The following is a 25972-nucleotide window of genomic DNA, read 5'->3' as shown; positions in this document are numbered from 1 at the left end:
AGCGGCCGTTTGGCGTGTGCGAACCCTGGGCGTGTGGGCCCCGGTGAAGGCGCGTGGGCGAGGTGCTGGCCCGAGGCACAGCCGCGCCGTCTACGACCCGAGACACGTCAGGGCAGCCGCCGTTCCTGTGAGCCCGTGACAGAGTCGAGGTCGACGGCGACGTCTCCTCCCCCGTTGCTTACTGACACAGGTGAGCCGCACCCAAGTCAACACCGGTGTCAAACAGCCTGATAAAAATGAGCTTGTGTGTTTCGGTAGCGTCTAGTTGACAAGAACATATTCAAAATTGTTGGCAGTGAGAAAATCATCAAAGCACAAGCTGACTGCTACTTCAGTAACAGGCCTCATAAATTGGAGTCCAACTTTCATATAACTTGTAGTCCTTACGCTAGAGCCGTTATTAACAGGAGCACTCCGCCAACGACTCTGCGACATAATTGTTACCAGTTGTTTCTGAATGCGTAATGAGTTCAGCCTCTGTCGGTACCGTAATGCGTAAAGGCTGGCAAAATGAGTTGGCAGAGCCGATGAACACAACCAGAAATGAGAAATCGAGGGGCGAAGCGTAAACTCTGAGGCTCTGTATTGCCATATGGCCAAAAGACATCTCGCAGAAGGATTACTCTAATCTTGGCAAAGGTGTAAAGGTCATGCAGTAAGAGCTTGTCACAATACGCTCGCTTCGAAGTTCGGTAATGAATGATTTTAGCGTCACTTTAATAATTAGTGCGAACGGTTTACGATTTCGTTAGCCAAAATAAACATTGCCGTTTCAAGGTCGCACTTGGTCAAGGTCGTGTCGTGGTGGCTGTTGAAGGGCAGAAACACATTAGCCATGCCTGAATAACAAGCACTCTTTCTCGAATCAATAAGTTCACACCTTCATCTTCTTATTCAGTTTTGCGTAATAAAAATACTTCGTCCAAACATAACTTTCCAAAATAGATCCCCGTTTATTACCAACTAAATATGTACAAGTATCACTCGTTCTACTCACGATAAAGTCTCATAGTTGTCATATAATGGTACTTTGTCGGATGGTTTGCGATGTCACCTCTATGTTTATGAGAATTATTTGCTTGTTTACCACGACGCTAACCATAACGTAGGCGACTTTACAGAAGAAACACTGATATTTATACCTTTTAACAAATTCGTAGGTCATTATTTTCATTCACCACGCCTTGAAACTATTTCGTTTACCAAAATAATGAGTTTAATATATCAAAAGCTCCCGCAGTGGAAAATGGGGCAGACATGACAGAACGCACACACCCAGAATTTTTTTTGCCGTTGATTAAGCACCGTCTTCTGTGGCTGCTACGCGAGCTAATTCTTCAGAATCGTTTACCTGATGGCTCTACCAAACGCCAATTACCACCTTTAAATTTTCACGGCAATCGAGTTATCACGTACCATGAGGTTAACACACGTCAAGAATTCTTAAAAAAACGTCGTTATGTTTTCAGCAACACCTTATTGGTCTGCGTTCAGTGTTAATATTTCTACCATGCCAGCTGAATGTGTTATGCACAAAGAATCGCTGTTTTTAGCTGATGGTTGTTGTAGCCTCAGTTATGTGGCATATCCGCTTTTTATACTTGACACTATTGGCTCTCTTTCATGGCTAATCCAGCGGTCTACTTGCAAAGGAGTAATGCGCGCATTTGCCATAAACACAATGACCCGCTTCTGAGATCTAATTCGCAACCATCTCTCATATATTCCTTAAAGATCCCACAAGTGGTTTGTCTTTGTAAATTTAATAGCATAATGATATAAGACTGACGCACTTGTAAAGCCATGAGAATTTATTGGCTATTACATCGCAGCCCTTTCTTGTCTTTGTGTCCTCGTGCAGTAAGTCTACTGTCATGGACTTGCAACAAACCCAAGCCTCCACCCTTGTCAACTTTACATCACAGCATTAGCTGTATATTGAAGGAGGAAGAATATACCGTAAATGTATTCGTACCATAGACAACGTATTCTGGAGACCTAATCGTATAGATAAAGGATCATACATGTCATGGATGACTAAAACAAAAAAATAGTGAGGTATGCCTCGGCAAGCGTTGTATACAAATTTGCGCCTAAGCATGTTAGAAAATTGCCACGTTGTGAAGCAGGCGCATATTTTCAATGCACGAAGCATTCCACACGAGGTCCTCCAGCAATCTCTTACGTCCGCGGCTTTACGTTTTTCACGCTTTTCGAAGCTGCGTTACCCTGCCTATAAGCAATTTGAACGCGTAATAACAGTTATACCTACTTAGGTAATCAGTTAAACCTGCTTGTGTAGGCGCTGCACGAGCAACACAGCTAAGCCTAATTCCTGTCCTACTCGTGCAGGATCAACTCAAGCGGCACCATGTTTTCTCGTATGTTCCTCAAGCAGGCCGTGATACCCTTCACTGTGGGGGCATGGTAAGTGGTGGAAGGCATTCCGCTCCAGGATTCACGGAGTTGACGATTATGCCGGTAAAAATGAGAGCACTAACCTGGCTATCTGTTAACGTTTATCTTCATTATGGTACATAATGAAGATAAACAGAAGATAATGAATGAAATGAAATGAAGATAATGAAGCTGAGCTATACAAGAATAAAAGGACCCTCCAGCCACGTTTTGTCTTCAGTTTTTTAATTTTAAAAAAATGTTCTCCGAGCCAGACAGATTGCTGTCGAATATGTTTACTTTGAAATAAATTTTACAAGAAACGTCATGCCGAAAGAAGTCCCACAGTCGGAAAACTGCAGCGGGACCTCTTGTTGCTAGTTATATAATAATGCATAGCTAGAAAAGCGTCAGTGGCAGTTAGATTGCAGCTCGCCATTAATTTCATCGTCGGTACAGGAAAGGATGTACCTTGCATTAAGAACACGGTCAAGACGAACTGTGTTTTGTCGAGCATGTATAAAAAGAGTGTGAAGGGCACGAAATGAACAGTTGGATGCATAGCGCCAACCTGTCTCTACGTGTGCATCGTGTTTCTTTCTTACATGCGCCGCGCTAATACACGCTACTATTAAGGATGACCAAATCGCCCGAACAGCAACCCTTCTGAATTCCGTTGGCACTTCGGTGCGCTGTTATTTAATACATTTCAACGCTCAGCGATCCTGAGATCCATCGTGGCAACAAAAATTATCTCACTATAGAAAGCATGTTTACCACGCCGTTCCATATATTGGACTGATAATACCGTTTTTGGGTGTGACACGCGCTGGCCGTTAGAATACCGCACGCAGGGGGGGGGGGGGGCGTGCGCAGGGGGCAGCAGGGGGGCGGCCGCCCCACTTACTCACCTAAGAGAGGGGGGGGGGGCAATGTCTGCCCCGTACATTGACTTAATCGGGAGAGGGGGCGCTGCAGTGAACCTTCGTCCACCTTCAATGAACCTTCGCCCCCCCCCCCCGCCCCTGAAGGGGAACCCTGGGCACACTTTTGCCTAACGCATTCTGGCTGTGCAAACTATGCCCAAAACACTATGATGTAGTCGGGGGTCTGCCCAGAGGACCGGAGCCAGCCAAAGTCCCGGGGAGATGTCGAGGAGAGGAGCCGGTGCGGTTGACAGGAGTGTTTATTTACATTATATATACAGGTTCAAGGTAGCGTGCTACTTCAATGTTTCTGGTAGCATGCCTCGAGCGTGTCTGCGCTCGTGTTTTAAAGTCCACGTCTTCCCAGGATCCCTTGCTGGGGAAACAATGGAACCCAGGATTGTCCAATCAAAATGTGCTCTTCACCTCCGCCCTCGATATGGGAGGGTGAAACACCGCCTTCTTCCCAACCCAGGGAAAGCGGGAGAGGCACGCCCAGTTCGTACCATGGCGAGGGAGAAAACACTGCACAAACACTGCACCAGGCGCATGACACAGCGCAGCGCGAAGATGTTGGGTTCTAGGTAGAAATCAATTCCGTAATCCGTTGCAATGAGGAGTCAACGGCGCCACGCAGACCACGACTTGTAGAAACAGCGGTAATATGCACCACCGAGAACGTGGGAAATGCATCCCCAGACTGTTCTCAGTCGCTTGGCTCATTGTCCGCGGCACTCCGACGAACAGAGACGTACCGAGATAACCACCCTTTTTAAGCCGTTTTGACTGTAAACAGCCTTTCATAGGTCGCCAGTCGGTCGGGCAAGTTCCAAGGGTTCTACGAGGAGAGGCGGCTGCGCCGCAAAATTCCAAGTACGGCTTGCTTTGTTGTCGTTTTTGGGTTCACCTCTGGGAGCGCTGTCCAGCAACTGTCTCACGTCTAAGCGGCGCCATGTCAGGGAGGTCGATCACAACAGCTCGTCCACCGCCACAAGAGGTCTCGAAGGGAATGCAGCACCAAAGCACTCCGCAGAGACCGTAGGCTTCCTCCTTTGAATTCGTTGACGTAGGCGGAACCCCATCTTTGGACCTGGACAAAGGCTTGCAAGCGCCGGAAATGAACCAAGCAAAACCCGAGGAACAACAAACGGAGAGCACTCAACTGACCTCGAGCAATGCCAGGTTATATTCTCAGATAAAAATTCCCTCAAAATTTACCATCATACCTTTTTTCGTGAAAATCATGAATCAGATGATAAAGCCAAGAAGCACAGACCTACTATGTGCGAAGAAAATCAACTGCCTAACGTTTGGTATAATTTCTCAGAGAAAGTCACAGCCTTTAAAGCACTCAGCTGCTACGGACGACACGAAAACGAAAAGGAGGGATTTATGAAAAGAGTAAAAGATGCAAGATATATAAAAGAAGGACACAGGGTGCAAGGGGCGTAAAACTGATTTGGCATTACACTGGAAAGCCACGGCTGAGCCCATCAGCGTTGCCATTATCGCGCCCTTTTTTGTACCTTACATCAAAGGCGTGTTCCTGCAGTGCAAGGCTCCAGCGAAGCAACCTGCCGTTCTTTGCAGACATGTTACGCAGCCAGGTCAATGGGCAATGGTCAGTTTCTATGAGGAACCGCGACCCTGCCAAATAGCACTGCAGTTTTTGCACAGCCCATACTAAACAGGCGCATTCTTTCTCCGATGTGCTGTACGCCCGCTCACGCTCCGTTAGCTTTCGGCTCACGAATAATACCGGATGCTCTTCATCATTATCGCTCTTCTGACTGAGCACTGCACCCATCCCCCGGTCACTTGCGTCACACTGCAGAATGAACGGGCGTTCATAGACTGGAGCTCTTAAGAGCGGTTTGTCGATCAGCGCTTGTTTGAGCGTGACGAACGACTTTTCTTTTTCCTCATTCCACGCTACCCTCACCGGCTCATTCTTTCGCAGACTGTCGGTGAGAGGGCTAGCGATATCGGAAAAGTTGCGGATGTAGTGCTGGTAATAGCCAGTTAACCCTAAGAACGAACGAACGTCAGTCTTAGTTAGGGGCCTTGGATACTCTGAAATCGCTGCTACTTTTATCTCAGGGGGACGCCTGTATCCGCGGCCAACAACGTGGCCCAAGTAACTGACCTCAGCTTTACCTAGTTGGCATTTCTCGCCTTTAAGTGTTAAGCCGGCAGCGCGCAATCGTCCGAGAACATCCCTGAGGTGACCCAAGTGTTCTTCCCAGGTGCGAGAAAAGACAGCGATATCGTCTAAATAGGGAAGCGCATAAGCTTGCGTGCCTTTCAAGACGCGATCCATTAGTCGGGAGAAACAGAACGGTGCGTTCTTCAAGCCGAATGTAAGGACAAGGGGTCGAAACGTACCCATGGGTGAGGTAAACGCGGCATATCGACTAGCTCGCTCGGTCAACGGCACCTGCCAGTAGCCCCTAGTCAAGTCCAGTGTAGAAACATATTCCGCACTGCTAATTGTTTCCACTCGTTCCTCCAGATTAGGGATTGGGTAATTCTGATCGCGCGTAATGGCGTTTAGACGGCGATAGTCAATGCAAGGTCTTGGGTTTTTCCCTTGAGCCTCTACCAGTATGAGCGGCGACGCATACTCACTGTCTGACGGAACAATCAATCCCAATTCTAACATGCGTTGCAGCTCGCTTTCTAAAATTTCTCTTTGTCTAGGGGAAACTCGGTACGGTCTGCATTGGACTGGCTCATTCGACGTCAGCTCAATATCATGCTCGATCAAGCTAGTCTTTCCCGGCCGGTCGGCGAAACATTCCTCAAATTCCCATAGAAGCTCTTTCAGCTGACTCTGCTGATCTGCGTTAAGATCAGAGTCCTGCGTTATCTTTTCTAAGACCTTGTCAAGAGGAACTGCAGATGGGGGACTCGGGTAGCCAAACTCAGTTTCCACTTCCTCGGGCACGTTTAGAACGAGCTGAACTATAGCTTCGCGCCTTCTATAAGGCTTCATCAAGTTCGTGTGATATATTCTCAGCTCCTTGCGCCTGCCAGGTAGCCTAACTACATAGTTTGTGTCTGACAGCTTTGTTACAACTTCAGCTGGTCCTTCCCACAGAACGTCTAGTTTGTTCTTTCGTGAAGCTGTTAATAGAAGTACCTTGTCGCCCTCACGAAAGACCCGTTTTCTCGCATTTCTGTCATAGTACAACTTTGCTTTGCTCTGCGCGGCTTTCATGTTTGCCTCCACCAGTTCTTGACAGGATTGCAGACGCTGCAGTAGTTCCAGTACGTACTGGACCACTGTTGGGTTCTCTTCACGCCCTTCCCATGCCTCACGCACCATCTGAAGGGGTGAACGAAGCGACCTCCCGTAGACAAGTTCCGCAGGGCTGAACCCTGTGGTTTCATGAGGTACTGACCTCAAGGCAAACATAGTGGCTGGCAAACAGGCCTCCCAATCCTTCTTTTGTTCGTAGCACAGTGCTCGCAACACTCTTTTTAAGACGGCATGCCATGCTTCAACACTATTGCTCTGCGGATGCCTTACGGAACTGTGTATGATGTTAATGCCACATCTCTCTAGGAAAGTAGTCGTAAGAGCACTTGTAAAAACACTTCCCTGGTCACTTTGCAACTCGGCTGGGAAGCCTATTCGGGAAAACACTGAAAGCAAAGCCTCGACTACTTCGACTGAATTTACCTCTTTCAGCGGTATGGCCTCCGGAAACTTTGTGGCAGGACAGAGCATCGTTAATATATACTTGTAGCCTGAACTAGTTGTGGGAAGGGGTCCTACTACATCAACCACCAAGCGCCTGAATGGTTCGGTTATTACAGGCACCAGTTTCATAGGGGCTTTTCGAGTTTCGTGCGGCTTCCCAATCCTCTGACACGCTTCACATGTTTCAACATGATTCTTAACGTCCCGGAAGCACCCGGGCCAGTAAAATTCCCTTAGTAGCCTATCTTTAGTCTTCTTTACTCCCAAATGGCAGGCCCAGCCTTTGCCGTGGGACAAGTTGAGAATTTGGTCTCTATACTTCGAGGGAAGAACTAGCTGGTCATACTGAACCCCTTTCTTATCTTTGTACTGACGGTACAACACCCCTCTACGTCGTTGGAAGCTAACGTTTTTCTTCGCCACCCCCTTCTCGAGTAGTTCACTTAAGCTCCGAAGCGAGGAGTCACTTTCCTGTTCCGCAACTATTTGGTCTCTATCCACTTTTAAGAGATCTAAAAAACCTTCCGAATGCGGCAATACCAAGGCACTTTCTTGTTGCTCTGCAGTCATTGTTTCCCGAGACTCTAAGACTTCGTCACCCTCACACTGATCGCGACAATCTACTTGCGCATCACTTGAGCTTTCTTCTCCCTGAATCTCGTTGCGCTTCATCTCAGCTGCGATCTCCCGAGCTTTCGAACGCGTCAGAGCTAGTACTGTATGGTCACTGAAACAGAGGCCCTTGTTTCTCAAAAGCATATCAGACCGATTTGAAAAAAGGTAGGGATAATGCTTCGGTAGGTTCTGTGACACGGCGGCCTCCGTCACGAGCAGTCCGAAGGGTCCCTCAACCTCGACGCGTGCTATCGGCAGGCATACACTGTTTTCCTCGACTACTTGCCGGATCCACGCGCACTCGCCAGTGAAATTTTCAGGTTTTACATAGGAGGGATGTACAATGTCCATAGTTGCGGCAGAGTCGCGCAGTACCTGACACGGCTTTCCGTTGACCGTTAGCTCGTAAAGGTAGGGCTTTAATAGCTCTAAGCTATCATCGCTGCTGTCCGAGAAAGAGAAAACAGCTTTGGGCTTTCGGCAGCCTGTTGAGACGTGACCAGGCTCATTGCACCTGTAACAAACGATTGGCCTTTTAGCTTCAAACGCCCTCTCCTTCTTTTTGTCGTTTTTCAAGCCACTTGCGGCGGTTTCAGTCTCGGCAGCTGCCCCTTTCTGTGGCTCTCCCTTCACGGTTTCGGTGCCCCTATTTTGAAAGGGTTGCTTCCTGTCGTCTCTGCGAAATTGTGACAAAGGCTTACTGCGCGCTCTTTCGGACTCACGACGTGCAGTGAACTCATCCGCTAACTCTGCCGCCCGTTCCATGTCCCCATCGCCTATTCTGTCCTGTACCCACAGGCGCATTTCGGGGCTTAGTGAACTGTAGAACTGTTCCAGGCATATAACCTCAACTACCCTGTCGTGGTTTCCAAAAGCGTTCTCCCCCTTCAGCCACTGAACTAAGTCAGCATTGAGTTTGTAGCTGAATTCCTGAAACGACTCATTCGATCTCTTAGCTGCTTCCCGAAAACGGCGGCGGAAGGCGTCGGCGGAAAGACGGTATTTCTTCAACAAGGCGGTTTTTACTTTATCGTAGTCACCGGCATCCTCTTTCTTTAGCCTCGCAATTATTGCGGCCGCTTCGCAAGGGAGAACACTCAGAAGCCTCTGCGGCCAACTGTCACGTAGAAATTCATGGCTTTCACAGAGCCTTTCAAAATTTACTAGAAACAGGCCCATGTCGTCATTGACCTTATAAGGTTCCATGAGATCTTTCATTTTTTCGGCTGCAGGTCTCCCGTTATTCAAGTTATTGGTTGCCTGTGACTCTTGCAAAGCTAAACGCCTTGATTCATTTTTCCTGTCCTCGTCGGCCCTTCTCTGGTTTTCCTCGGCCTCCCTTTGCCTCCTTTCAATAACTTCCCAACACTCCTCAATCTCATCATCCTCCGCACCACATTGCTGAATTGCCCTGATCAGCTGCGGCTTTCTCTCTCCTCTCTCCACCTCGATTCCCAGCTCTTCACACAGTAGCAAGAGGTCTGGTTTCTTTAGCTTCTTTACCAATTCCATGGTCTCCACGAGTTAGGACTTTCTTTCTTGTCGTAATGTTAGGTTGCGAATCAGCGAAGCCTACACATACGTTAAAGTTACTGCCGGTTTAGAATATGAAAGCTAAAATTTGGTGAATAGCTGTGACGTATGGAAGCGGTACAACGAACCCTATACGCACAGAAGATTACACACTGTTTTAGAAAACTTCAAAAGCTAAAACCTGGCAAAACTCAAAGAAAGTCAAGCACTCACCATATCGTTGAGGCCCGAGTCAAGCATGGGACATCCCGTCGCTGCCAACCAGTTGATGTAGTCGGGGGTCTGCCCAGAGGACCGGAGCCAGCCAAAGTCCCGGGGAGATGTCGAGGAGAGGAGCCGGTGCGGTTGACAGGAGTGTTTATTTACATTATATATACAGGTTCAAGGTAGCGTGCTACTTCAATGTTTCTGGTAGCATGCCTCGAGCGTGTCTGCGCTCGTGTTTTAAAGTCCACGTCTTCCCAGGATCCCTTGCTGGGGAAACAATGGAACCCAGGATTGTCCAATCAAAATGTGCTCTTCACCTCCGCCCTCGATATGGGAGGGTGAAACACCGCCTTCTTCCCAACCCAGGGAAAGCGGGAGAGGCACGCCCAGTTCGTACCATGGCGAGGGAGAAAACACTGCACAAACACTGCACCAGGCGCATGACACAGCGCAGCGCGAAGATGTTGGGTTCTAGGTAGAAATCAATTCCGTAATCCGTTGCAATGAGGAGTCAACGGCGCCACGCAGACCACGACTTGTAGAAACAGCGGTAATATGCACCACCGAGAACGTGGGAAATGCATCCCCAGACTGTTCTCAGTCGCTTGGCTCATTGTCCGCGGCACTCCGACGAACAGAGACGTACCGAGATAACCACCCTTTTTAAGCCGTTTTGACTGTAAACAGCCTTTCATAGGTCGCCAGTCGGTCGGGCAAGTTCCAAGGGTTCTACGAGGAGAGGCGGCTGCGCCGCAAAATTCCAAGTACGGCTTGCTTTGTTGTCGTTTTTGGGTTCACCTCTGGGAGCGCTGTCCAGCAACTGTCTCACGTCTAAGCGGCGCCATGTCAGGGAGGTCGATCACAACAACTAGCAACGCTGAAGGTCTTGGAACCTGCGCGAAAGACGTTGCATGAACGAAGAAATCGCCAATGAAGCCCTGACATGAGCATTACAGACCCCTTACATGACTCCATCCATGGCTAACAAAACGGCAACAGCGAAGCGCTGCTTTAAAGTAATACGCGACAATTTTCATTTGAATGAAAGACGAAGCCTTCAAGAGCCTAGGAAATGTACTGGTAAGCGTGAGTGCACACTGGAGAAATAATTACAATATGTGCTTAAAAGCTAGCTTCGGTTCCTGTATCCTGACGTCACGACATACTGTGAGCTTATAGTCACGTGCTCACGCAAGGTATTGTGACGTTTCTATGGCCGCTCCGCTCCACAGTTCCGTCGGTGGCACACAAGCGGCCGTTTCGTATGCTATGGTATCTAACGCCACTAGCACTATCCTAACTGGTGCGTGTAGTCACCATAGTCGATAATGTAGCCCTACTTCACGCTAGTGTCAATGTCATTAGGTGTGCCACGCGAAAATTGACTTCAATGTCAATGTAAAACGTTTTCAGCATCTTTAGAGCTTCACACTTGCTCTGAGCCGTCTCTGTAGACACAACATTTCTACGGCGGTGTAAAGTCAGCTTCGAAAATTGGCGTCAGTATCCCTTTAACTTCGCCCATGGGTCGACGAGTATGACAGCTGGGCGGCTGAGCATCGCTGCCGTAGTCTCATAAGCTGTGCTGTCGCACGTAGGGGCTTTTCTCATGGCGGTCAAGGCAAGAGCACAGGTGGCAAGGTTGATCAGGCGACCCTGAACACGCTGGAGGCAGACTTCAAGAAGCTTCAGGGTGCCAGCAACTGCCATTCCCTCCTAAAGAAGTACCTAACCAAGGATGTCTTCGACAAGCTCAAGACCCGCAAGACTGCCATGGGTGCCACACTCTTGGATGTCATCCAGTCTGGTGAGGAACTGCACACTTTCTTTCTCCCTTCCATAACGAACATGCACACCGTAATTTTTCGAGACGCGATATCCTAATCTATCGTGGCTTGAAAGTGTGGCCGGATTTACCTTGGTTTAGTGTACTCGTATTGAACAGTATGAAATTGCGTTCGACTGGTGTGCTTCCGCCCGATTGTTTTGTCAACGATCACCTTTGTCATCGGCCGCAATCAATAATAATTTTCTCTCGTCGTCTTTAGGGCACTTCGCCACTCCCCTGTAGTTTACCCACTGAGGGCACATGAAGAAAAGTAAAATTTTCCGAAAGTTCCGCTCCTACCTGAAGTCATGCCAGGCAGTCAAAGCGCCTTTTCGAATGGAGCCCCCTAAACACAGACGTATGTCGTTCATGAACAATTCTCCACAACTCTTGCGAGGTATTTTGCAACACACATACATTTAAGATTAGTGGTATATGTGTGTGTATTTCAGATAGAAGTAGAAATGCTATACTGGGATATGTTTATACTGTATTAATCGCATGCGAATTTCTCGTTGGAACGTCCGTGAAAACCACGTCGCGGTTAAAAATCGTCACACATTAATGTGTTAAAGTCCATGGCTTAAACAAACATTGTGTCTGTGCATGAAAATGTGCATGAAAATTTAAGAATGCGCCAATCGTGATGCACTTTGTAAAAAGAATGCCTGATGCATTCTTGACTTCATCATTAACAAAACGGTCAATAGAACAACGTGACGTGGAAACTTGCAAGTCATTTATTATACTATTCTCACTGACCAGACCTAAACCTTACGTTTGCGCTGAAGCTGATGAGGGCATTGAACTTAAGTTCGCCCATACAGTGGGAATGAGCCACACGCAATGGAGAAACAAAAAACAAAACAAGCAATAATGCAAATCAGATGGATGGAAAGCGCTGCTGTCGCCTACGTTAGTTCACATCCGAAGGCATCAGTGATGCTTTTGTAGTACCTATAGACACGATGCACGAGCTGTATTACACAATAATTCCAAAGTACTCAAGCTTAATAGGCAAATGTATGCTTCAGTTTCAACTTTCCAGTTCACTTTTTCTGCAGCGAAGGGCCAAAAAAAATGTAAGCCGGGGAACTCAACGTGAAAGCTGTAAAGTGCCGAGCACTGATTTGCTTGCCCTTCAGCGACGCTCGCGTTCACGGGTAAGCAAGCGCTGGCGTTCCAAACCACTGACCTCCATTTAAAAGGCTGGACGGCGCATCCCCGCTCTGCTAGGCGGGCGCTTGTGAAGCCACCGGAAGGTCTCCTGTTTGTCCCGGAAGCTGGCGTCTCCTGTGCGTCTCAGTCGCGCAATTCAAATATTCTCGGGTGGCAGCTGTTGTTATGATCGTTTTTCTTTTTTATTTTTTCAAACTCTGCGATTACTGCGAAACTCTGCGATTTAGACGCCGACGAACGCTATACGAAAGATGACAGACGCCGTGCCGACACCGTCCGAATATGGCGGAGTGCTGCAACGTACAAAACGCGTAAAAAGTAATGCAGCTTTGAGGTACTTACGCACTAAATATCTTCCCTGACGACTTTTCCGGTCGATTCTTACAGTTTACTGCGCTACAGGCAGGTATTTCTTTAAAAAAAGAAGAAAAAAGCTCTTTTCCGGGACAAAAACGGCGGCTTCCGGTGGCTTCACGCCCGCGTGCTCGATGCGCCATCCAGCTCCTCCTAGTGGAGATCAGTGTTCCAAACGTGCAGCCTTCTCCGCGTCCATGGTGGCGGTAAAGAAGGCTTCATTTGTGATGCAGTTGAGCCATCTTCCCTCCTCGTTTCCTTCTTCTTCACGCTGACACCTCACGTGTTAGAAAGGTTCAAATTGGACGCTTTATATTATAATTATCGCCTTAGTATCACTTAGGAGGACTCATTTTTGTCATCAAGTTATCCTGAACTATTTACTACCACCGACAAGCTAGCCTAGAAATGCTTTCCCGCTATCAAAAGCGAATTCAATTTTGAAAAAGATATTGTGCTGGGTACAGAAAACTAGAACCGTAGTGACATTTAGAGCGACTAAACGATACAAAACGACACAATAAACTTATTCTGAGCAAGCGCAGTATGCAGGATCAGTGCAATCGACTAAAGAAAAAGAAGACTGAAAAGAAGTGGATAGCTTGCGCCTTCGAGTCGCCTTAGGCGAATGCATAAGCGACCATGTGACATCGTTTCCTAAGGCAAGCGTCACAAAAGCCATTCACCACGTTTATTAGTACGAGTAACATCAGGGTTTTTACGATCCAAATCCCCGATATGAATATGAGGCTTGCCGTAGTGGAGGTTTCCGGATAATTTCTGCCCCCTGGTGTACCTTAACACTCAATGACATCGCGCAGCACACGGACCCGATTTCGCGTTCATCGAAAGGCGATTACCACAGCAGTGATTGAACCTTCGGCCTTCGGGTCAGCAGCGGAGCACCATAGCCGCTGTGCCACGGCGGCGGCAGTGAAAACATGAAATATAATGAGTGACCTTGAAGTTGTCTTCATATCAACATTTCCTAATTGTACTGGTGCACTCACAGTGAAAGTTAGAACACTTTTTGCGCATTTGTTATGTAGCCTAGGTAGTATACGCCTGTAAGCTTGAAAAAAAAGAAAGATGCGGCAAGTGGGTTACCACTTTTCATGCATCTTTATACATCGTGTAAGTAGCAATGCAGGGACCTGCTGCTACAAAAGGAGAAACTCTAAAAAATTGCAGTTTCAACAGGTACAACTGCATCTGTTCTACATCCTTTGCTATCGCTGCTACCGCTGTCTCGGGTACGAACGTTTTGCTCATACGTACCGCTTATGTCTTTCTTGTTTCGCCCCGCCACGGTGGCCTAATGGTTATGGCGCTCGACTGCTGATCCGAAAGGTCGCAAGATCGAATCCCGGCCGCGGCGGCTGCATTTTCGATGGAGGCGAGAATGTTTGAGGCCCGTGTACTTAGATATAGGTGCACGTTAAAGAACCCCAGGTGGTGGAAATTTCCGGGGCCCTCCACTACGGCTTGGCTTTGGGATCGTGGTTTTGGGACATTCAACCACAGATATTATCCTTATTATTATCTTTCTTGTTTTAATTCTTGCAGGCGTCGAGAACCTGGACAGCGGCGTAGGCGTGTACGCGCCAGACGCCGAGTCTTACACGGTGTTTGCCGAGCTGTTCGACCCGGTGATCGACGACTACCACAAGGGCTTCCCTCCTGGCGCCAAGCACCCGCGCACGGACTTCGGTGACATCAACACGCTGGTCAACCTGGACCCCAAGAACGAGTTTGTCATTTCCACCAGGGTGCGCTGCGGACGCTCGCTGCAGGTCAGTGCGCCACTGTGCCTCCTGTTGGCCAGCCAAAAAATCACAATGAGTAACACTGAAATTTCACTTAGCCGAGAACATATCCGCAATGTTTTGCGGCCTAGCAAACGCTTGACGCTCGTCACGTACGAACCACCTGTCAGTATACTTTAGGATTTTTTTATTTCTTTTCACCCTGCGTTAGATACGAGTGGGACTTCCTTCACTCGCGCAGTCACCGGGACCGGGTGGCCGTGAATTGTTCGTACGAAGGTATTAGAGTCAAACGAATGCAGTCGTTTTATTATACAGAGACCATTTACAATAAAGGAACGGCAACTTACGCATCTCTTCAGAAACGATTCGCTGCCCAGACGTTATCATGACTCAGTGCACTGACAATTGCATGACGATTGAATATAGTGTTTAGGCAAGCATAGAAGTCGTAGTGCCAGGGTATCGGTAAGACAGGTAGAATTTGTAAGAGCCAGGTTTTGCCTGAAATTCAGTGATCGGGCTGGTTGGTCGTGCGTAATAAAACTTCGTAGCACAAAAAAGCGAAGGAGACACAGTAGGAGTGCACATACATAATCGTAATCTTCCTTATAACGAGCAACTTTATTCGCACGATACATGGACAAAAATTCATCAAGCAGCGCTATATATACACCACCGGTAAAAATCGAGAGCGACGCACCGATCAAGTATAGCGTGCCCAGTAACCGTTCGTCAATCATCACTTACGCATTTGACATGCACCTGGACAGCGCGATATTTTGCTTTACAAAGCAATAGACGGAACGCAAGTAATGTCGCCACCTTGCAGCTTCAATTATTATTCTCGACCGCTGGTGAACGCGTATATGTGCAAAATGGAGCGCTTAGAAACTATCTTAAGAAAGGGAAAATGGACAACCACCCGTTTGTAGTACGAAGCCACAAGGAAATCCATACGAATTTCTCAGAAATCTGTGTGGATTTCCTTGTGGCTTCGTGCTACAAACGGGTGGTTGTCCATTTTCCCTTTCTTAACCCTTCCGCCACCTTGCGGGATTCCGCAGAACTGATTTGCAATAGAAACTGTCTTGTAAAATAGAAGCTAGCGCAATGTGCCAGCACGCGTCCTTGCGATCACTTATCGAGGTGTGCACCTTATACCCAGCCCTCCGTAAACGTCAAACTCTGGAGTTTCGCAAAACGTGTAGCGCCACCTGTCGGAGCGAGAAGCAAGCAATTGAGTAGTCTGACTCTCTTGAATTGTTTGAATCAGGTGCTACTAGCGAGCGCGAAACAACGATTTAACTTATTGTTGCATATGTTTAGCGCATTTAACGCTCAGTAAGAGAGCTATGAATTTCTTCCGCTAGTCGGACGTGCCACCGAACCACAATGAAGTCGCGACAACGATGGCGAAAACGAAACGCGGCGTCGCGGCTACGAAAAAACGCGGCAATCGACGCTACTGTTGCGTTGTGAATTGCCACGGACGTAAAGGACTGAATGAGAACGTTCAGCTTTACCAATTTACACAGCTTTCGCGTGGAGCAGAATAGCGAGAGCGCTGGAAACGGGTCTTTGAACGCGTTGGGTAAGCGAATTGCATTCTCTAGAGCCCGTTGCATGGGGAAGTGTGATGCGCCTCTTGCGTTATTGTTTTGCGTTGACCTGACGGAGAACCGTGGCAACCTTGACTATGAAGCTCAGCAGAGTCTTACCGCTTTGCGCGCCGTGTAACACGGAGTGAGCAGCTAGAGGAAGACTCAAGAGACGCGCGATCAACATCACGCACACGGCAACCTCCTATAATCTGAATCAGTGGTCACCACACAGCATCACGCACGTACGTTCTGAAGGCTCAATTTTCCGGTTTTAACTAGCAAATACTAACACGTGCGTCATACAAGTAGACGGCAAAATGTTCGAATCCGAATTTTCAGTATATCCTATATATACATGTAGGACAACCGTCGACAGAACATTCGAGGGTACGTAATAATACCGTCCCCCGCACAAGAAGCGAGAATGCAGCTGAAAAGGCGAAAATCACCGCGGACATTCGTCCCTCATCAATCGAGCTTTGTACCACTGATCCTAAGACACATACACTAAATTGATCGTGTATGCACTACATTGCTTTGACAATATTATATACCAAAATTTAAAGCATTTAGGCGCTAGAGAACGGACGTCGGAGGGTTGCCTCGAACTCCATGTCGTGCGATGTTCGCTTGTACTTGCGAGTTGCAGTGCGCAAAAAGAATAACTGGAAATTCTTTCAGGTTCTTGATTTTCAGAAAACCGTGCCTCGACACAAACGAAAGAGGGGGGTTATATTGTGGCCTATGTACATTCGCTTGCGGATGGCTCTCTTTGCACAACCCAGTTAGCGCCAGGGCTGCGATAAGGGCGCTGGTGGAGGTCTTTTTCGCAACGCTGCCTGAGCAGAGTCTAGCGTCTATTTTCGCATAACACAGGGCGCATATACGCGACTGATTTTTACCCCTCGACAGAATAGACACGATTACACGAGAATCATTTTGTTCCTCCCTTATGAACTGGGCACTTCACCTTCATATTGCCACCAACCGATGTGGCGCAGACTATAGCTCTATCTTTTTCCATCTCACTCGCTTCTTTGAAGTGGAATATGTGCAACACCCGAACAATGCGATGCGCGTCTAACTATACGAGCTAACGAAGCGTTGACTCTATAATGATGCGACTGCTTTCACTGGCAGATGAATAGCAGCCCATTTAATTACGGAAGTACAGTACGGTCCACTGTTAAAGGGAACACTCGAATGAGCAACTTTCAGTTCGTTGGCCCCCTAACGGCTAGTGGATGCGCAAAGATTTTTCGTGCACGTTACTGGTCTATCGTAAGGGTTCGGAACTGTCAACCACCAGTAGTGTTATGCAGATCTAAGCCTTTGCAGGAGAGCGAAATCCGGACGTACCCGAAACGCAAGTGTTCCCTTTAACAGTCGACCCACCTGTACGTTTAACCTTCACATAGCCCTGAGTGGTTGGAAAATAGGTGCGTACCCTGCGTTGAGCATCTTTTACCCTCGAATCTTTGCCATTAAGCGACCTATAGACACAGCAAGGTGAATTTGGCAAATGCTCCCACTCGCGCGTGCGTTCTTGAGCTGGTATCAGCAAGCCTTTCATGTAATAACCTGTGAACGACACAAACAGCGGAGTGCATACGCTCAAATTTGCGTGTATGTCATTGATAGTGTGCAATTAGAGAATTTGACCCACCGATTTCTTACCAATTTTTTTCATGAGAGTTCTTGTCGCGAAAAATCCATTTGAAGAGAGTGCTTATTAGGGTCGCTGGGATCGCTTTGCGCCAGTAATTAGCCACTGCCAGAGACGTGAGTAAGGGAAGTGGGGAAGCAATAATGCGCTTGCCCTCTCACCCTCCACTTCTACAAACCTCGAATCTTCGGCAGCGCCAACTGCAGACGACATTACGTCCTGAATGAATATATACACTTCCGGAATGTACCATTTTAAATAATGACCAGGCGTAATAGGGAATCAATAAAGCATATTCATACTGGGAAATTTAAGTTCGAATAAATCATGTGTTCGAGAATGGGTAATGGAGAGGAAAATGTAAACCCACACGTCCTGCAACAAGGGAAAGCTATGCGTCTAGACACTGCGCCATTCACTCTGTGTGGTTCCTGGTTTAGCTGTGCATCCGAACATTGTGGTTACCAACGTCTTTGCTGCCACTGGTGTAACCAGGGTGGGAGGGGAATATCTGGTTTGGGGACGTTCAAACCCCCTCCCCCCCTTCAAATTTTCAATTTTGCATGTGTATATATACACGCCCATATACAAACGCATGCACGAATATTATACATCTCTATGGTAACTCGGTAGTCTACAAATGGTAATACTTTTACGAATAGCGTAAAGCTTTTTCATTTGTTCATCGCAATGCACAGGGTTACCCGTTCAACCCGTGCCTGACCGAAGCCCAGTACAAAGAAATGGAGAAGAAGGTCAGCTCGACCCTCACCTCTCTTACCGGAGAGCTCAAGGGCACCTACTACCCCCTGACGGGAATGAGCAAGAAGGTGCAGCAGCAGCTCATCGACGACCATTTCCTGTTCAAAGAAGGAGACCGCTTCCTCCAGGCAGCCAACGCCTGTCGCTTCTGGCCAACGGGCAGAGGCATCTACCACAACGATGCCAAGACCTTCCTTGTCTGGGTGAACGAGGAGGACCACTTGCGCATCATCTCCATGCAGAAGGGAGGGGACCTAAAGGAGGTGAGGGGCACCCTCCACATCGTGGTTGTACGCTATGCACGAAGGCTACGTCCGTTCATGTAACCGTACGCTCAGATGGCCACCAATGAATTTCTGAGTAAAGAAAAAATCTAGAGGCGACCCTAATATTTGACTTAGGTATCCGGTAGTGAAACTAATATTTGACTTAGGTATCCGGTAGTGAAACTCGCCCGTCGGCGTTTGTGTGCCCTTGAGTTAACTTCGTGCTTTGTCGCACCGTCGAAGCTGATCTCAGAGGCCACGCAGAGAAAAAAGCGAATGTTTAAGATCTGCTCCTCCAGAAGCTGCAACAATCCCAGCTCCTCACAAGAAAAACATTGCAGTAATTTTCATTAATTATACTGCCAGTAAATTGTCCCTTATCTTAAGTAATGTAATGCTAGGGTATCATATGCATATGCATATGATTGTTAACTAGAACAATCGATTTCGTACCAGTGGTATTTCTTATACAAATTTACTGGATATTCACCAAACTTGAAGTGACTGACCGGAAGTGTGCTTGGAAGAGAAACTCGTTCCTCGTGCAACTAAAATTATGTGTTCAACTGTCGGTAGTGCTTTGCGCTCCGGGCAATGGTTCTATCAAAGGAAGGTACTGCGTGCTGTTGCTTCCAAAGTAACGGCACTGTTGATTACTTCATAAAAACGGAAGCATTAAACACTACACCTTGCTAGCGCATAACCTGTGCCGAGATAGCTGTTCTGTATAAAACCTGCAATGCCCTAAAAGATTATTGTTCTTCGTAGGTCTCAGTTGCCATTTGCTGATGACATCCTTTCGGAGAAACATACACATGTACAGAAAGGGTGCCGGGTGCTCTCTATGTACAGAAACGTTTCTCTGGAATTATATACAACCTCCTGAACGAAATTCCATTTCTTGGTATATGAGGAAGGCATTGCTACCCATAACACATTTCATCCCGCATCTTTTCAGGTCTATGGCCGTCTGGTCAAAGCGGTGAAGGAGATTGAGAAGAAGTTGCCCTTCGCGCGGGATGACCGCTTTGGGTACCTGACCTTCTGCCCCACCAATCTGGGTACCACTATCCGTGCGAGTGTGCACATCAAGTTGCCCAAGCTTGCCGCCAATAAGCAGAAGCTGGAAAATATTGCTGCCAAGTACAACCTGCAAGTGCGAGGTACGCCTAAGGATCTCACTTTGGCGATGTGCAAAAGGGCACATTTGCCTTTGGAGCGTTAGTTCGGTTTCCTGGTATCTCCTATCAGCTCCCTCTCAAAAAATAAGGTGGTTCACTAAGCGGCGTAAAGGCTAGCTTTCCTTAACGAACTTCGGAGCTGTGTCGCGCATAATGCATGTGCATTTAAAGAGCACGTAGACACGTCACAAAACCTTTAAGCTTAGTACGCCTGGCCCACACAAACTAAGGCCTCTATCCCCCAACCTACCGTGTGAAAAAACGTTAGCGTAATTTTTTTATATCAGTGTATTCTGACAAGGAAACTGGGCATGCCACATGTTCTGTGCACTGTTCATTAGCACTCATCCCCACCCTGCTTTGAAATAGTCACGAAGAAGTTACCTAACATGCTTGTTACTCGTCAAAATTAGGTCCATCTCGCAGAACACAAAATAAACTTAGCGACACTAGCGTATGCCAAAGTAAATGCATGGAATTGAGAATCATTCACCAACCAGACAAAGGCGTCAGAGATCAGACGTGCCCACCAGCGATTGCTGTTGACTCCTCTTTTGGCGTAAGGCGGGGCAAAACGCGACAAAAATTTGAAAATAGTGCTATCTTTTTTTTTCACTCGTTACCATAAAATGTCAACACAGAAACTTTCTTTTGGGTAGAAGGTATGTGCTACATAAATATGGCCGTGCTGTGACGGTTCAAAATATTATTTTAAAAAGAAACAAAAAATGCACCTCATGCCTCATTTTGCCCCAACCTGCGGGGCAAAACGAGACGCTGCGTGAGGCAACACGAGACAGCGTGAAAAAAATTTATCCTTTCAGTTCCTGCAGTAGAAGCACTTAAAATTCACTCCGTGGGCGGCCACGCAATCTTCATGCGCCCAGTCTTTGCACTCCACGCATTGAATCCACACAGAACCGGGAGCTGCGCTGCTCCGAAACTCCTCAGTAGCATTCAGTGCTTTTTAAAGACGATCGTCTTTCTTGGGGAACTTAAACGCAGAAATTTTGGTCTGTCTGTATTTCTGTCTGTCTTTCTGTTTGTCGGCACGTCCCTCGATTCAGCCACTCGGCCAAAGTTGAACCACTTGCCCAAGGGCCAGCCGTCTTGAACTGGTACGGCTGTTCATAGTTCTGAACGTTGTCGATCAAAAAGTAAATATCATGCATATCTGAGGTGCAACATCACTAGGTAAGTATTAGGTGGCGTGTTCCTTTAATAGAAAATGCATACATACGTAATTTTAAGGACCCTAGTTTCTTAAGCTGCGCTGAAAGTGCATAAGAATGGAAGCTTGAGCGAGTTGGTATGCGTTCATCTTTGTTGAAACAGCGCTCACTAGACGACGACGAAGTAAAAGAAGGCACAGGACAGGCGCTGCCTGTCCTGTGCCTTCTTTTACTTCGTCGTCGTCTAGTGAGCGCTGTTTCAACAAAGCTGAAAATGCGACTGCGCTGAAATTTGCCTTCCTCCGTGCCCTTCGCACGAGCTCATTGTTGTGTTTCGGTTTCGGTTCTGTATTGCACTGTACGAATGCCATGGGTTGGTGTTGAAAAGCTTTAGTTTTGAGAAGGCCAAGAAGGTGAAAAAAATATTTAAAAAATGAAAAAGCAGCGTTGTGGGCGGCCTTCAGGCTGCCAGTTGTGGGCGCCGCTCTGGTGTTCCTGTTTTACCTAGGCGACGTGTAAATAAAAGAGTGTGTGGAGAGTACTCGTTGAGTGCGGACGTTTCTCTGCTTCAGCGCTTCGCGCCAAACCGCGTTTTCGGCCTGGCTGGCGTCCCCGCCGGTCGCGTTGGTCACCGCCGGTCTTCGCCTGCTGCTGCGCCGGGACTACCAGCACGCAACACAGCACTCATGTTTCCCGACGTATTGCCAGATGGCGTCCATATCTCACACAGCGCCTCTTCTATCGTCTTTACACGACATTTGCAGCGAAGCACGCAGATACGCGGCCAATTTTTTCATGTCGTTTTCTTCCCAGGAGACCCTAGATGATATTCTCTTGTACGTCCGTACCATCCTAAACAAAAAAATGTCAGATATAATAAGCGTAAATAAATGGTTCACTTAATAAGGCACTCTCTAAGGAAATTCAATGCCTTTTTGTCGCGTTTTGCCCCTCTCACATGCCCGAATTCGAAAACATTTCCCCTTTGGCCCACGGCACCAAATGAACTGAACTTTTAATGGCATGTAGCTAGTATTATAAACTAACAACATAAATAATTACATTGTTGTACTTATGCCAAGGTAGCTTCATGCACGGATCCGAAAGTTTGGCCGAGCAGAATTTCGCCTCTTTTTGGCGGGTCACGTACACACTGACATCAGCCACGCAATTATTCCTGCACGAACGCTGTGAGCAATCACCAACTTTTGCACATGAAATCTCGAAAACAACCCTCACCTATCGCTGAAATAGAGAAAGAAAGAAACGGTACTTTTTGTATTAGCTATAGAGGGCGGCAAAGTCAAAATGTTGCGTTTTGCCCCGCGTCTCATTTTGCCCCGCCTTACCCTACACATTTGTTTTGCATCTGTCTCCCTGGTATCCACCCTTAGTAATGTAGTGCCTTGCTTTTGCTCAGATAGATAGGTAGCACATTCGAAGACACCCAGTTTTTACTACTATTCCATGTAAGTTCGTTCACATACCTGTATTAAATACATGCATGTTTAGTGATCGCTGCATGAGCGAAAGAGGGTAATAGACAGCGCCAGATCTGCTTAGATCTATATTTATTGAGCGAATACTGCAGTGTCGCCCATTGACTAAAGCGGACATTATTTCTTCAACACAATTTACGAATGCTCACTTCTGATTAACCGCGTTTTGCCATGCGCACAAACGATGGCTAATCGTTTCTGCGCTGTGTAGTAGATGACTTCCCTCTATACTTGCTGGTATGCGACACTATACAGCACTAGTAGGTGCGTTTCCATATGAAAGGTTCCATGTCGCATTTCTAGTGCGTCGCATTCACGTAACAGCCATATTGCCAAAAATCCGAGTAGTATCGATGAGGCAGGAGGGTGCTTTGAGACGAGGTAGTTCGCTTCACAGGGTGCCCGTAAGTTTCAGAGTGACATGTTGAGGATGAGAAACGGCTGCAGTCATGTACAGTCCTGCAACCAACACCGACCTTCCGGAATAAATTCTAGCGCGCATAGCTCTTTCGTGACTGCAGGAAAATTGGTCACATTTTGTATGTTTTAGTAATTATATTTCGTTGTGAATAATATGATACATGCAGTGTAATATTATATATCAATAAGAAGCTACGTGATAGTACTTTTTAATGCTATGACTTGGAAAAATTTATATTAAGGTATAATGTGCAAGCATATTTATGAAATACTAGATTTATTGAACATTGCACAGAACATATTCATCATTATGCCCCCAACATGAAAACAAATAAAAATAATCTGAGATATACAAAATATTTGCTCAGTACCTTTATATATTAGAGGAAAGTTCGAATGATCTAGCTCAAGAAGCCTATGAGTTTTCAATTTTTTTCTGCCTAGTGAAAACTGCGTCATTGCATCAGGTTACACGGTTATATTTTTGTCCCTCTACAATTTCTTCAACTACAGCAATACAATAAACATAATTGAGAAGAGGAATAAATTTGCTCTTGATGCATAGGTAATTCATCAAATTATGCTAAATAGCTGCATAGAAATAAAAAAGATGAGATATCAAATGGTAGCACTGAACACGGCACCAAAACATCCTAAAGCATGGCTTCACCGCACACAATAAAAATATTCTGAACTTGTAAGCTACCAAAAAGTCTTCACATTTCAATGTATAACATCGAAATTCATGGAACCATGTCTGAAAGCTCTAAGATCTAAATAAAAATCGTTTTCTAAGGTTGGTGTGCCACTGGGCAAAACAGGCGGTACAAGTGGCATTTGTCCAGTCGTCAAATTTCTTGTCCTCTTAGCACTTTTTGTATTTTCTCCGCTTCGGGAATCAGTAAGACTTGTTAGGAATGCACTTGTTTTGGGGAGGTGTTGTCATGGAAGCTCGACGATGCTCATATAGATCAGCCGGCAAATGAAATTCAGCATCTCTGCGGCCGTGGCCATTTCCCAAGAACCATCATCTGGGGCATAAGACTGCTTCTACAGTATTTGCAGCCACGCACACTCAGTTTTGTTAACACAAATCCTGTTTATTACATACGCTGTGAAAAAGATTTTCCGCCGATTTTCCTTGAGGCACATGTCGCTTCACTGCGCAGCACTACTGTGAGATCATGGCCGGGTAGCTTTCTTGGGCTGAACATTACTCTCTACTGGTTGAAGGTTATGTCACCAAATTTGCATCATATACTGTTGAGACACTACAAATAAAAGATATAATAGTGCCAACATCCTCAGGACAATTAAGTCGGAGTAAAAAAATCACCTGACTAAAATCCGGGCTCATTCTACGGTGTTTTATCATCGGAACTATATTTCAATGATTTCACATCATCCTCGTAGTCACTTGTGCAAGAAACAGCAGAACAATTGCTTGCGGACGCAACAGAATTCTCCAAGGAACAAAAAGACTATCGTCTTTAAAATTTGTGAGCTGGTCTCGCTACCCTTTCGTCTGCCATTTTCGCGAACAGACCAAGCGAACCGCTATCTTTGAGTCACTGTTAAAAGTCGCTGCCGCTCGGGAAAAGAACTATGTAGGAGACGAAACATTAGTGCTTCCAGAATGTGCTAGATGGTTCAACTAGTTTTTAGGGGCGCCCGTACTTTTATATTCTCTTTCGGCGCTTTCGGCGATGAATGGATATCTAACTGCGCATCGATGCGATTTGATGTATTACGTTGATAAGAAATTTTTATCTTGACTTCACATCGTCCACGCTTCTCATCGTTTTGCACAGTTGTGTCCCTAGTTCCTGTGAGCAACGCAACAGCCCCAGTGTTTCTTTCTTTCGTGTAAAGTTGTTGTCGTGTACTTTCAACGCAGGTACCCGTGGCGAGCACACCGAGAGCGAAGGCGGTGTCTACGATATATCAAACAAGCGCCGACTTGGCCTCACGGAGTACCAGGCTGTGAGGGAGATGCAGGACGGAATCCTCGAACTGATCAAGCTAGAGAAAGAGTCCTAGGACCGGTCCTCGCCATCGGAGAGAAGCAAATAGGGAGGCTTCTGTATTGAAATTTGCGCAACTGCGCAATCGACAAATTCACTGTAAATAGATGCACTGTATCAAAGAATATCGGTGTCCCTTTATTTTTGTTGATCGAAGAAAAAGCGTCTATTGTGTAAGCAACCAGTACGCACAATCATGTGCCTGTTTTGCGGCCTACCAATATATCTTTTATATTTTTTTGCTGTAGACATAGGTCGGCAAATTCAATCATGAGTCAACTCACTCAGACTCACTAAGATCTGGCCGTGAGTCATAGTCTGAGTGAGTCCGTGTGAGTAATATTTTGGTGAGTTTGAGTCCGAGTGAGTCCGTCTGAGGAAAATGTCAGTGAGCCTCAATACGAGTGAGTTCAGTTGAGGAAAATATTGGTGACTCTGAGTCCGAGGGAGCCTTAAGAGAAAAATATCTTTGAGTGAGTCTGAGTGAGCTCCGCCTGATATTGCCGACCTATGGACCTATCTACTCATGTTCAGCCATAGAGTCAATATACTGACTCTAGAGGAAAATCTCCCCATAGGATCCATGAATTGAAACCTATAGCCGCATGGTTTCCACCATGATGGAACAAAACGAACGTTGCCAGATCCTGAGACGCTCGCTACATTTGACGGTAGTAATCAGTTTTAATCTGCCAGCCTAACGCAGCTACGCGCTGCTGGCGCTATGTCAGGGAACATCTGCCGTGTTCTGATGCGTGAATCCGCGCGTTAGTGTAGCGTTGTCTGTGCAGCTGGCCCGATTGATAACCTAAAATTTCCACTTATTTGTGCATGGTTGTTACTAGGCACGCCCTACCAGTAATGCAT

At 46.8% G+C, this 25972-nt stretch overlaps 1 protein-coding gene across 1 annotated transcript; it reads left to right on the top strand.

Annotated features, from left to right (window-relative positions):
* Nucleotides 1-25224, top strand: LOC119383929 (arginine kinase Lit v 2.0101). Its single transcript, XM_037652204.2, has 7 exons — nt 1-190; nt 2353-2427; nt 10983-11191; nt 14312-14538; nt 18480-18806; nt 19768-19972; nt 24979-25224. The coding sequence occupies exons 2-7, from the start codon at nt 2372-2374 to the stop codon at nt 25119-25121; spliced, it is 1167 nt and encodes a 388-aa protein (XP_037508132.1). The 5' UTR covers nt 1-190; nt 2353-2371; the 3' UTR covers nt 25122-25224.
* Nucleotides 25225-25972: the final 748 nt, after the last annotated feature.

This window comes from Rhipicephalus sanguineus, chromosome 2, assembly GCF_013339695.2.
Source record: "Rhipicephalus sanguineus isolate Rsan-2018 chromosome 2, BIME_Rsan_1.4, whole genome shotgun sequence".
Lineage (NCBI taxonomy): Eukaryota > Metazoa > Arthropoda > Arachnida > Ixodida > Ixodidae > Rhipicephalus > Rhipicephalus sanguineus.
The sequence above is the reverse complement of the archived record's forward strand: the minus strand, read 5'-3'. Positions and strand labels throughout refer to the sequence as shown.

Coding starts and splice junctions, on each gene's coding strand:
- LOC119383929 (XM_037652204.2), top strand. CDS start 2,372: ATGTTTTCTCGTATGTTCCTCAAGCAGGCCGTGATACCCTTCACTGTG. Junction 18,807..19,767: donor AGGGAGGGGACCTAAAGGAG/GTGAGGGGCACC, acceptor GCATCTTTTCAG/GTCTATGGCCGTCTGGTCAA. Junction 19,973..24,978: donor GTACAACCTGCAAGTGCGAG/GTACGCCTAAGG, acceptor CTTTCAACGCAG/GTACCCGTGGCGAGCACACC.